The following is a 13412-nucleotide window of genomic DNA, read 5'->3' on the forward strand; positions in this document are numbered from 1 at the left end:
CAAATAACATAATGTCCAATGACAAAAGTATAGGAGTCAAAGCAAAGCCCTATTTTTGCAATATAAAAGCTGATAATTATACTTATATTTACATACTGGTAATATTTAGTGTTTTGGATATATTAACATTTAATGTAAAGAATTGAGAAGGAGTTAAAATTTTTGTAAAGTACACATTCTGTGAGTTATTTTGACAATTATCTATGTTAGTGCAAATAAGGAAAATAAAATGTAGGAGTATAATCTTATCTTTATTTAAAATATTTTTTCAAATGCTAAAAATGAAATTGTTAAGAAAAGAGAGCTATGTATAGTTACAAGGAAAATTAAGGAATTTAGATTTAATGTAAGTAACAAAATGTCTTTTCTGAGATTAAGCTGCATTTTTGCCTAATAAAAAAATAAACAACTGGAAGCTATTTATAAATTAAATCTATTTTTAATTGATTTAAATACTACAGTAATTAAAGGAAAACTAAAGGCATTACTTACCTAATTATTAAGTTTCAAATGCAGGAAAATGCCCACTGCAGAAACTAATATACATCTAAGCTTAATGCCCAAATTGCTTATCAATTAATATAAGTCTATGAAAAAAATCTTTTTAATCTAATACCAGCAGCAAGAAGAGTAAATGTATTAAAAGAATTCTGTTTCAGAAAAGTATCTATTTTTATTAAACATATCACCAAACTCTGTACATGAAAATAACCTTTCTTTTGTGATTTGTTATGTATGTAGTTAAATTCCTGATTTATACAAATTTTATTTAGGGTTGGCATAGGGATATACTGATAGTGTTCCAACTGAAGAATGCAGTGTTTTAAATAAAAAATTATTATGTTGGTGTATTAATACAAACTAAAGAATTTTTCTTTTAAAACAAAAGGTGGAATTAGTATTATTTTGCTCCCTAAAACTGGCATAACCTATTTCACAGGTAAATGTGCAATATTTCATTTAGATTTTATTAAAATAATTTGCTATAAAAAAGCCATCAAAGTGAAGAGAGATGTGAATTACAATAAAACTTCTTATGTCTACTGCTGCCTCCAGATAAATAAAGCATATAATCTCAGATTCTGAATTTTCCTTCTGTAAATAATTTGCTTTGTAAATTGTGTCATATTTGAATTGTACAATGGAACTGACTCTCAGGATTTAAAATCAGAAAGTTCAAAACAAGCGCAAAAGCATGAGAAAATGATAAGTATTAAATATTGATATACTCTTATCTAGCAAACTAAAACTTTGTCATAAAAGCACAAGAAAACCCAAAATATCCTAACAGATGCACTTCAACAGTTTCTAAAGCCACATTATGTAGCCTATTAATCCTGTTTGTTAACTAATAATGAAAGGGAGGATGTTTGTTAGAAAAATACATTGCTCTGTATCTTAAAGACGAACATCCTTTTGTAACAGTTCCTGAAATGCTCCAAGGCATTTTTCTATTAATGAAGTTAAATACAAAGCTGAAATAATTTGGGGCTGTGGTTAGTAGAATGTGAGCTTAGCATGCATGAGGCCCTGGGTTCAATTCCCAGCATCAGAAATAAGTATGTCCTTAAAAAGTAGGAACAATCAAAATGAACAACTAGGGTTAAGTAATCTAAATAAAAATTATAATTTCAATTTCATTAAACTCCAAACATTATGAAAACCACTGATTTTTTATAACCATTTTCTGACATTCCAAGGAAATCTATGCTTTAGAAGTAGAATTTTCTAATTCAGCTCATTCCTTTTAGTGATGCAAATTCATATACCCCGGTGGCCAATATTTCCATCTGGTGTCTTATGAAGAATAGCTTTATACAGGTACCCATTAGATATTCAGATATTAGGCTGTATCTTATATTATCAGGGTGAATAAGTTTTCAAATTATAGAACTCTCCAATATACTTATTTGGCTTTAGTTTTTTTCTTTTCCTGGTTTCTTCCATCTCAAAGAAAAACCTAATATGAGTAAGTTGAATATACACAAAAGTCTCAAATCTACAATTTTTTTCCCAAGTGATTAGAGGCCCTAAACTTATATTTTTCATAGAGCCCAGGTTGTTCTTCATGTCAAAATTTCTTCTAACTTTTCCCTGTTTGACATAGAAAATGAAAACATCCTGCCTACTTTATGTTACTACCCATCTTTCCATTAGAAATTTATTTTTGAAATATTTCTTCAGAAAAAGTCAATTTCTAATTTTAATAAAAATCCCTTCCTACAGGGAATCAAAGAAGTCAGTGTAGTCAGATTTTTCTTTTGTTTTTCTTTTCTTTCATTTACTGAATGAGTAAATCAATCACACACCAACAGTGTTGTAAATTTAAGTGCAAAAGCATTGAAGTGCTTTACTACAAATTACAACCTAGAAACACGTTAACTGAACAATTAAAATTCATACAATCAGATTTAGATATATAACAACACAAAGTAGGAACAGAATTACAGTACATTTACAACACAAGACAGATACATGAATTCATTAGAAAATATTGTAATAAATAATTCATGAATTATAGTGCAATTGATTTATGCATAAATATAACTAATTGCCTAACAATCAGTTTATATTAACAAAATCTGTCAAAATCAAGGCAGCCACAGAGTTTTACTAAATTACTGCGACAATGGAAATACTGCAATTAAAAAACAAATACAAGTATTTGTACTGTAAACAACTAAAAAAATCAGTCTCACTAAAGTTAGTATACAATTTAATATAAAATTGTCATTAGCTACCAGAAATGGTTTAAACAACTTTACTGAGCAGTAGTTTTCTAAAAACAGAGGCACTGTTTTTTCTTTTCCTTCTTTTTTTAATTTTAAATATAAAATACTTGAGGAACATTCAAATAAGTAGAAAGCACATAAGGGTTGCTTTCACTTTCATTAAAAGTCTGCTGAAACTGGATTTTTCAGAAAATTGTCAATTAAGTAGTAACTGGTAACTAAATTTATAAAGTACTTTGAAAGTTTAACATAAAGAACATCTTACTAGAACCACTGGGGAGAAGGGGAACCCATAAATTTCCCTGCCTTTCCTAGTTTGTATAATCAAAAAGTTAACTCAATAATAGAAACATTTTGTTTCTTTTAAGTTATGGGTTGATCATTACCTATAAACTATCAAAAAATATTTTAATTTACTATTTCTGACCAAAAATAAATAATACAATTACTAAAATGCTGCAAATTAACTATAATATTACCTATAAAACTACTGATCACTGTGAAGTCAATAGCAAAATGATCCCTGATTTATGAATCCTGTAAAGTTTTTGGTCAGGTCATCTTTTAAATGATATAAAAGTGTTCTGTAAATTTCCCTTTACTATAAACTTCTCAATCAATTTATTAATGTAAATATAGTGTGAGGAATAAAAAAGCTCAATACAATATAAATATTATGTAATGCATTCGAGCCCCCAAAGTTTTGCAAGTAAAATTCTGTATAAAGAGGTCAATAAAATTGTTTTGAAACATTTACTTTATCTTTAACTTTGTTTTTCAGTGGGGCGGGGAAGGGGAATATATTAAATAATCCAAGTCTGGCCCTCACAAAATATGGCTTAATTCTTTAAAAAGAAAGATGACCCTGACATCTGCTGTTTTGTAATCTATTATGTATATTTTCTGGGGGGTAGGGGGTGGGGAGAGTTAGAGGATTCATACCCTAGTATGCAGGTGACATTAACAGCTGAATAGAATTCACTACAGATCTCAGATACCAAATAGCTACTAGATTGTGTATTTCCTTACTTGTCAGTTACTTTAAATACATGTAAGCAGTTTTTAAATTTAATAGCTGAAAATCTCTTTAGTATTACATGTATATGTGATTATTAAATACACACAAACACAAGTGTAAAAACACAAGTATTTGACAAGGTGCACTCATTTTTTAAATTCAGCTGTAAGAATTCCGTTTGAACTTGAAAAATCTGACTTAGAAAAATGATCAGAACCTGAATTTTAACAGAGAAAAGGGGCACTCAGAATTTTTAATGTATAAAGCAAAATCCTCATTCTTTATATGGAGGCACATGCTTTATAACATTTTATCTCTAAAACTGCATACTCCATAAATCCAACATGAATACTCTGACCCATATTTTAAAACTGCTATATAAAAATTACTGGTCTCTTATGAGTCTAGTAAAAGTTAAAATGCACTGCCCAGCTTCTAACTACCCAATTAGTAGTGAGTTTACATTACTGAAAGTTCAAAACAGCTTCAGTGTTAAATATCTGTAAATCTATTCAAGACCCTGAACAAACTGCAAATTTGGTTATTAGCAAAATGATAATGTATCGCCCACCAAAATGAAATCTGTAATTCATTTTGATAAACTGAAAATGTTTTGAAATGTCACAGCAGCAAATATATTAAAGTTACACTGAGGTTTTTCAATAGTAGGAGTGTGTCACAATCCTTAAACTTTAAAGTAGTCATAACATCAACTAACCAGCACATTTAAACCAAAATTATCATTCTCAAGCTTTTTCTGTGCACATTATAAACATGCTCTAAGTTGCATTCCAACTTTCTTTTCTAACCTTACACATTAGCTTATTTTTCAAATGAAAAACAAAATTAAATTATTTTAATAATTAAATTTAAATTACTTTTTGTTCTTAGTATTCCATCTTATATTAAAAGATTCTATAGCTGCTGGGGTTAACTATGTGTCAGGTTTTTTTTTTAAAGTATATACCTTATAAACCCCAACTTCCTGCTAAATCAACTATTAAATGATAAATATTAAATTTCATTATACATATTTTTTTAAGGTTTTCTTTCTATTCCTGGTGGATGCACTTGAGTGCATTTGTATTTTATAGAATGCACTGTAGTGTATTAATACTGTATATATTAATTTTTCTTAGCATGAAGATAGCTGTTTATTTAAACTTTGATTGGTTCTTTGACATACTTATAACAACTGTTAAGTATGTTATGTAAAATTGTTTACAAACTATTAATATCATATTACCATTATAAGATGGTTCAACTGAATGGCTAGAATGTCCTTTCACCAATAAAAATGTTTCACTTGACAATTACTTGTTTTCCCACGCTTTATGCTATTGACTACTAAAGAAAACCTGAATTTCTTTCACCTATTTATACAAGGATTAAATACAAACTATCAGAATTAAGTAAGCAACTATATAATTCTGTCCACAGTGAAAACCCTGAATAAAACTTTTTTTTCAAAAGGCATGTAAGTGGTTTTTGAACTGTAAAATTTCATGTCTCCTGTCAAAGTGAGCATTTGTAATTCCCACATGTGTGTATGTAGACACACAAATACACACCTGTGCACACACACACACGCACACACACACACATACACACACACACACGTTTTCCTAACAAGCAGTCTACACAGGCTTGCTGTTTTTGCAGCTGCCAGTCCCTGAATCTGTCATGTTATATAACCCAGTGTCTGGTAATCGTAGTTTCTTCTTCGGAGGAGTCTTCAGTGTTCCAGATCTTTCTTTTACCTTGTATTCTAAAGTGCTGTGAGGTACCCCATAAATTCCTTGTGCTTTGGAAACACTCATTTTTCCACTCATTACCATTGCAATAGCCTCTTCCATTATTTCATGATCATATTGCCGATAGCGGCCACGTTTTTTCCTGGGCTGCTTATTATCTTTTCGATCCAATCCATCTTCAGTATTTTCAGAGTTTCCATCAACTGTTCCATTTTTAGAATTAAGACACAAAGGAGAGAGGTCCCCATGTAGAAAGTAAGAGTCAACACTTGAGTGCGTTACAGAACCAGAACATTCTATTTTGTTCTGTTTAGGGAGTATATTTTTCAGTTTTTGGAGCGCTGATCCTTCTAGGACTGAAGAGGTTTTGGAAACTTGATACATAACATCCAGCAGACCAGAACCGTCGGGTTGTGATTTTGAAACAGAACTTACTCGTAGCTGAGGAATTTTTAATTGTACAGTAGGATTTGAAGTTTCATATTGAAGGCTTTCATTTTTTTCTTTAAATTGAGTAACCATTTTCTGTAGAGTTAACTGATGGAGGTAACTGGAAGCTGTTGGGAATTTTAATTCTGAGGTTTCAAGTAGATTGAGTTTACTTTTTTCTGTGCGCTCTGCTTGAGCTCTTGCCCACAAGGCTACTTTTTGCAGCACTGCACAAGTTTCTTTACTGTCTTTATATGAGTAACTATCATTGAAATCTCGAGTTTTGTTTTTAAAAGATGCAGGCTTCCCTGCTGGTAAGGCTTCTAAGTGGAGAAGTAAAGTTTTTTGAGGTATGCCATAAAGTATGCCTGCTTTATTTATGTCCAGTGCTCCAGACTGAATGTCTTTCAAAGCTTTTGAGAGCAAACCATCTGCAAACTCAGCACTTCTTTCCACATAGTCCTCTCTGTTTCTGTGTAGTCTCCTGGATGGATGGAATGAAACGATGGTAAACTGATGCATGAGAGACTCTCACACAGCTATGGAAGGGGAGGGTCCACTCCTTTATTATACTCCTTGCTTAGGTAACATCACTGCTTATGACACTTTTAAGTCTGTGAGATGTGGTAGTTACTCCTTATCAAAGCAAACGTTACAGTCCTGGTAGGACAATGTGTCAATGATACGGTGGCCTCAAGGGGCAGACCTTCCAAGAACATAAAATCCTAACTCAGTATTTGTAAAAATATTCTCATGATGTTGCTATTCCTCTGAAAGATGCTTGCAGAGCAACACTTATAATTTTTATTTGTACAATTAGAGTTCCATTATAAAAAAAATACCCAAATCCTAAAGGAGTTTTTGTTAGTAGAAACGTGACGTTACCGCTAAACAAGTAATAAAAGAGTCAACCCATTTAAAGGAAATTTGTAGCAGCAAGAATATTTCCAAACACAAACATCCCCTATTTCCACAAGACTAATTTTCCTCTAGACAAAAACTTAAAATTTGAAACGAGGTGTATTTGAATAAAATACTTTTCTTTTTAGACACTACGAATTATTTCTAGTATAAATGTTTCAGGTAATTTTCAGTTTCTCAAACAGAAAGCTTATAATCTATTTTATGACTCAAACACTACAGCAGCCTTATTTGAAACAAATGACACTCTACATCTCAGATTTAAATGTGACCAAAAAAGCTTCCTATGTAGTTAATGGGAAGATGTGAAAGTTACAAAAAAAGGAAAAAAATCCAAAAGTCCAACAGAACAGCATTTCACTAGTATTTATTTAAATTTATTCAATGACAGCTTTCAAAACATGAAAGGATTTTTCGTGGTGACTACTAGATATATTAAATCATTTGCCACCACATCTAAAGCATAATGAAAAAAATATAAACACTATAAACTAGCTTTAAGAATTAGTAAGTATAGTACTTTTAGAATTTGTTCATTGTTTTTAAAAAATTAAATACTGAAATCACATATTTCCCTTAAAACTGCCTCCTGAATTTTTAATGTAAAGTTCTCTTACTTGTCCTGCTTCTTAGGTTGCATTCTATGATTAAGCTGATAGTTCATTTTAGTAACATGAACTAAAGTTTGGTGATTGTTCTGATAACTTTTCTTTAACAGAAAGAATAAAAAAGAAAGAGAAAGGACAAATGAAAGGTATGAGAGAGACACACTTATGAGTGACAAAAATTCTGGAGGAAAACTATGTCAATACCACTCAGAATATTATTAAGAGTTCTCTGCAAAGATAATTTTACATTAATATTAAATTATATTTCCTAGATATTGCTTACCCAGCCATTGAATTTTCAGAAGAAGGATCACATATAGATGACTCTTCAGATTTTATGCTGGTTTTCTTTGTAGAGAGATCTAACACTCCATCCCCTATAATTTTTGCAAGAGAAAAAACTTTTATATTTGTAATAGATAGGCAATCCTTACATTTTATCATCCCATATCTTGTTGAATTCTAATTTATGACCTAAATATTAACACTTGTATTTGATATGTGGCCATTACCTATTTGTCTTAAATGGTTTTAGCAAGGACATGACTGGGAAGGCAGTACATAGGAAAGAAAGAGCAGAGAAGGAACTGGCATTGCCAGATGATTTGAAGAAAGTAACAGACGATATATATATATATATATATATATATTTATTTATTTTTGGGTGTGTGTGTGTGTGTAATCTCTTTAGAATCAACTCTTGAATCCCCTTTCCCACAATTTTGTAGTGAACAACTACTTGATTGCTGAATCATGACTGTTTTCCACTAAAGGCTTCCCAGATGGTATTTTGGGAAGGTGGGAGAAATGCAAGTTGTACAAAACAGAAACAACAGGAAATGTGATGAGTAAGAGAACTGAATAATTAGTACTTATTAGGATTAGCAATATGTGGCATACATACATTAGGTAAAGCATTGACTCTTTGAAGCCAATGTATGTGGAAGAACTCAGTGTAAAATTTGACTATTTTAAATTACTGAAATGTACAAAAGTTCAATCTTTGCTTATGTAATATGTTGTAGCTATACCTATGATTATATAAAGATATAACAATAACTTCAGGGAAATAACCTGTTATAAAACAACTGCTTAAGTATTTGTTACTAAAATGCAGTTATTATTATTATTATTTAATACTGTATTAAAAATTCAATGATTCAGATATTGTTAAGCTGACATGCTTCTGGATCAAAAGAATAAACTATGCATTTGAAACCCAGTGATATACAATACTGTAAATGTGTTTCTACTGTTAGGTAAACAATTGAAAAATTTTATTATTATAAGAAAATACATGTTTAAAAATATAGTAAATAATCTGAATGAGTTAAAAGAAAATCAAACCAATTTTATTGTTACTGTATCAATTCATGTAATACTTAAGTGTTCCAGGGAAATAAAAAGATGAAAACATAAAAATAAAGCATCCTATCTATAATCTCCTTAGAACTGAATAATATTTTGAATGTTTATTTTATATATAGCTGTTTTAGACATCATGAGAGCAACAGTTAAAATAAAAAAAAATATTCATTTTCACGATTCTTAGCATCCAGTGAGATTACTCATGCAATACTGCCACCTGCCAATTATGGTCGAGCCACTTAAAAGACAAAATGCAGAGTAAGCTGAGAAAAAAATGAATGTAGGGCTGAGGAGGCTGCTATTTTATAAAGTGTGATCATAAGTGCAGATCTCTTTGTAAAATGAATAGAAAAGAGGCTACTATGGCTGAAGTACAGTAATCCAGGGTAAGAATGAGATAACATCAGAAATTTAGGAAGAGGGTACACAGGGCCACTTGGGCAATTGTAAACCTTTCAATTTTATTCTGAGGAAGACAGGACACCAATGGACAGTTTTGAGCAGAAGACTGACATGATTTTAATTCATGTCTTTAAAGGATCAATCTGATGTGGGGAGAGTGGACTGTAAGGGTCTGAGGGTGCAGTAGGGAAACTTGCTAGGAAAATGCTATACTATTTCTCTTTTATGGATTTTTACTCTGTTGGTTTCCTCTGCCTAAGTGTCCTCTTCTTTCTGTCACTCACACTCATCCCAATTCTCACCAAATTTTACTCATTATTCAAAGGCTCAGGACATAACTTGTACTTGGTTGATCATCATCCTTCTAGGTTCCTATACCAGCAACATTTACCTGCATTATTTAACAGTCAGCAGGGTGTATTCTATTTGCTCATATACTTACCAGTGTTAACTGAGGACTATAAGATATGTAAATGCAGAGAACATGTATATTTTATTTTATCCCTTCTGCCTAGAATAGTACCTAGCATACAATAAATGTTCAATAAATATTTGATGAATAGAAATTTGAACAACTCAAGGAAATTTGGTGTGCCTAGAGGTTAGATTGCTTAGACTAGAAGGATAAAAAAGGAGACTGGAGAGCTACAACATACCTGGCATGTAGTACCTTTAAAAATTGTTCAAGTATCTGGCTCCACTTTATCAATACAACCTGATTTTATGCTTGGTGTTCAATTCATCTCAAATCTTATGCTTCTCATGTATCTAACCATAGCATGTTACTGAAAAATGCTGTGTGATGTCATGTTTTTCAAGTTGTAGTACACCTTCCCTTTGCCAAGAATGTCTTTCCATTTATTCAACTTGCCAGACATCCTTGAAGATCCAGATACCCTCTAGAAGGAACTTATTATTGTTTCTCTGTGACAACAGCATCCTATAACATTTATAACACTATCATGTTCTTATTATGTATTTTTCTTTCCCATGAAACGAAGTTCATCAAGGTAAGAAATCTTATTCATTATACCTTAATAGTTCTAGAACCTACTAAAAGAAGAAAAGTTGTCTTCTCTATATTTCATCATTTCTTTTGTTCTTTAGCAGTTAAAATTTGACTATTTAAAAGACTTGTGAGAATATGCCTCACCCATATTTGTATTTATTAACTTCGATTTTGTTCATGTTTTATGTACAACTTAAAGCATATAAAATACACTTATTCTACGTCTAATTAATAGTTAAAATTTCATAATATATTAACAAAATTTCCCCAGTTCTAAACTCTTCTATACTTTTGATGCACTCAATTAAAATCTAATTATTTCCCAAAATAGAAATAATGAAAGAGGTACAGGGAACCCCTTCTTTCTCTTCTACATGCAAACTACGGAAAAGTTAGGTTTTAGCTTTCTAGCTAATATAATAAAAATTTCTTATTCTTTCTGAACCACTACCACACACAGCCCTGGTTAAAGCTCATTTTAATCTGGATAAGCCAGATATAAGCCTTGTTATGCTTTCCCTAGGAAGTCTAAATTATGTACCTGGTGAGCAATGCTTTCATCTTTTTTCCACAGCCCCTTCTCCATATTTAGGCTGCCCATGTTAAAAGTTTTGTTCTAAAGATATTTGACAACGAAGCAATATATTGTCTGTATCTAGTATCGTCAAAAAAATAGTCACATTAAAATTCACAATAAGATTTCCAGAGTAAACACAAGATATGTAAATATGTTATTAAATAGTTTTAATGTACATTAAGGATGTTTAGATAAGTTTTAGTAATCTATAAAAAAATCACTTTTATTACAAGTATATCACTTAATATGAAAGCATATTGTCAATGTCATGTTTCCTTTTTCTACTTTCAAGCCTGCAAGCTTAAGAGCTGAAAAAAATTAAGGAGTTCCCCCTAGGGCTTCTTAATTAGAAAAGTAAAAATCCTAAGGGAAGGAGAAAGACATTTTGGGGAAGAAGAATGGAAAATAAGAAAGATCAGCAATGGGGGCCAAAAGTATTTTCTTGCTCCTGCCGATGATTGATAATCTGACTGGTGATTACATCTGTCAGCATCATACCTTTACAACGTAGATACCACATCATATCTACATTGTTTTTTTCTTTTTTTGTGTGTGTGTATCTCGCTCATATATATTATATATAAATTTATAATATATATTATAAATTTATATATTTATATATATATATTATAATTTATATATATATAAATTTATAATATATTATAAATTTATATATATATATATATATATATAAATTTTCCCCCCAAACAAAAGGCAGAGGATAACTAGTTCATTCCCACCACTGTAATCTGTCTTCTTTTATTGCAATTTGTTTCCCATTCACCTGTTGGCAAGTATCTGAGTTGTTTTAATTTTTCACTGTTATGAACAATGATGAAATGGACATTCTTCTGAGTGTTTTCATATTATAAAAATTTATCATATATTAGATATATATCTAGAAATGAAAGTGCTATATAATGAAGCATGAGCATTTTGAAATACAGTAGATATTTCCAAATTTCAGGATTAAGGAAGAAAAGTGCATGCTATTTATGTGAATTTTTAAAGCACACAAAATTAATTTATGGATGCATAGATAGGTAGTATGAGTGATTGCTTCCATGGATAAGTGAAAGGATATAAAGAGATCATAACTGTATTTCTAGAAATGCTTAGTTCTTAAAGGGTGAACAAATCAGAAGTCCATATGAGGGGCTGGGGTTGTAGCTCAGTGGTAGAGTACTTGCTCTACATGTATAAGGCACTGGGTTCAATCCTCAGCACCACATAAAAATAAAGATATTGTATCCATCTACAACTAAAATATTATATATATATATATGTGTGTGTGTGTGTATAATTAAATATGATTAACAGATTTATTAATTCCAGGCAACAGGCATATGACTATTATGCTATACTTTTCAGTTGGTTTGAAAAATATATTTTTCATTAGGTTTTTCCTAATTAAAAAAAAAACACATTTTATTTCTTAGTTTCAAACTGGGCATTCAGTATCTCAATATACTTACTTCTGATCAAATGCTACTAAAAAATATTCAGAATTAAAAGACAAGCCAATGTAATCTTTCAGCAAGGCCAGGTAATTGTATATATATGTCTGACAGTAATCAGATATAACTTTAAAAATGGACTGGTGTTTGAAAAATTGAAACCAGTGCCAAGTTAAGTAATCTGAGTTTCAACATTTGGCTGTTTTTTTTTGGGGGGGGGGGTTAAAGTTTATTAACTGTTCTCTCTCAGTATTTTCATGCAAATTTCTGATAAAGAATCTATTCCAAAGAGGGCAACTACTAATACAGAACTCTCATAATACAGAATTGCTTCCCATTCCTCCAAGGACATCATCCTTTTTCATTGCTTTCTGAGTCTTTTATCCACTCTTCAAAGTTATGCTGTATGCTCCACTGGCCTGGCTAAAAACACATCTTTCAGCATCATATCCTCAAAGGTGATTTTTAATTCCTCCCTAGTTTTCTTTCACAATCTCAAGCATCCTATGTATCTATCTATTCTATACTTAGTATAATTTGCATAGTTTAGCACTATAAATTCAATAGTGCTATTGGGAGTTAGTAACTATGTTTAGACTCAAAACTTATATTTAATTAGGTAGAAATAACTGAATCATTTTCTCATAACAGTCAAATGCTAAGCAAGGGCCTGGGAATAGTAGTAACTCAATAAACACTTAATAACTGACTCATCGACGCCTTACTCAATTCTGCAACACAAGTTAACTAGCAGATAGCACTGTATATAGCAGAACCTTATTTACTAACAAATGTCTTGAAGTAAATAAACTTTTCTTGGCTAGTCAAAAAATGACAGCAATTCCAAATATTGGTATCTATCTACCTGGGAGAAAAAGTGTTAACTTTACAGAGACACTTCATTAAGTAAAAGAGGCTTTTAATCATCAATTTCCAATTTTTTTAGATTCTAATTATATTATGAATTTTTTTCTTAAAATTTCTAGATTAATATTGTTTACTTCAAAAAAGATAAACATCAACTGTATTAAAATATTATTTACTAATTTACTGTCTCACAATACTATTGTCCTCCAGTTACTACCCAAGACAAACCATGAAACTTAGTAAATACTTGACTATCACCATGAGTTAAAA

General features: G+C 30.8%; 1 protein-coding gene across 7 annotated transcripts in view; it reads right to left on the reverse strand.

Annotated features, from left to right (window-relative positions):
- Positions 1-13412, reverse strand: part of LCORL (ligand dependent nuclear receptor corepressor like) — a 161333-nt gene that overhangs the window by 24848 nt on the left and 123073 nt on the right. For 5 of the 7 annotated variants that reach the window (XM_081303262.1, XM_081303258.1, XM_081303257.1 and 2 more), the window contains one exon: positions 7746-7839. In XM_081303262.1, the coding sequence (XP_081159388.1) occupies positions 7746-7839 (94 nt within the window). Of the gene's footprint in view, positions 1-2271; positions 6418-7745; positions 7840-13412 lie in introns of those variants that run through there. The other 2 variants (XM_081303261.1, XM_081303265.1) reach the window with 2 other exon arrangements.

Source organism: Spermophilus citellus (assembly GCF_964194105.1).
Source record: "Spermophilus citellus genome assembly, chromosome: 8".
Taxonomy (NCBI): Eukaryota; Metazoa; Chordata; class Mammalia; order Rodentia; family Sciuridae; genus Spermophilus; species Spermophilus citellus.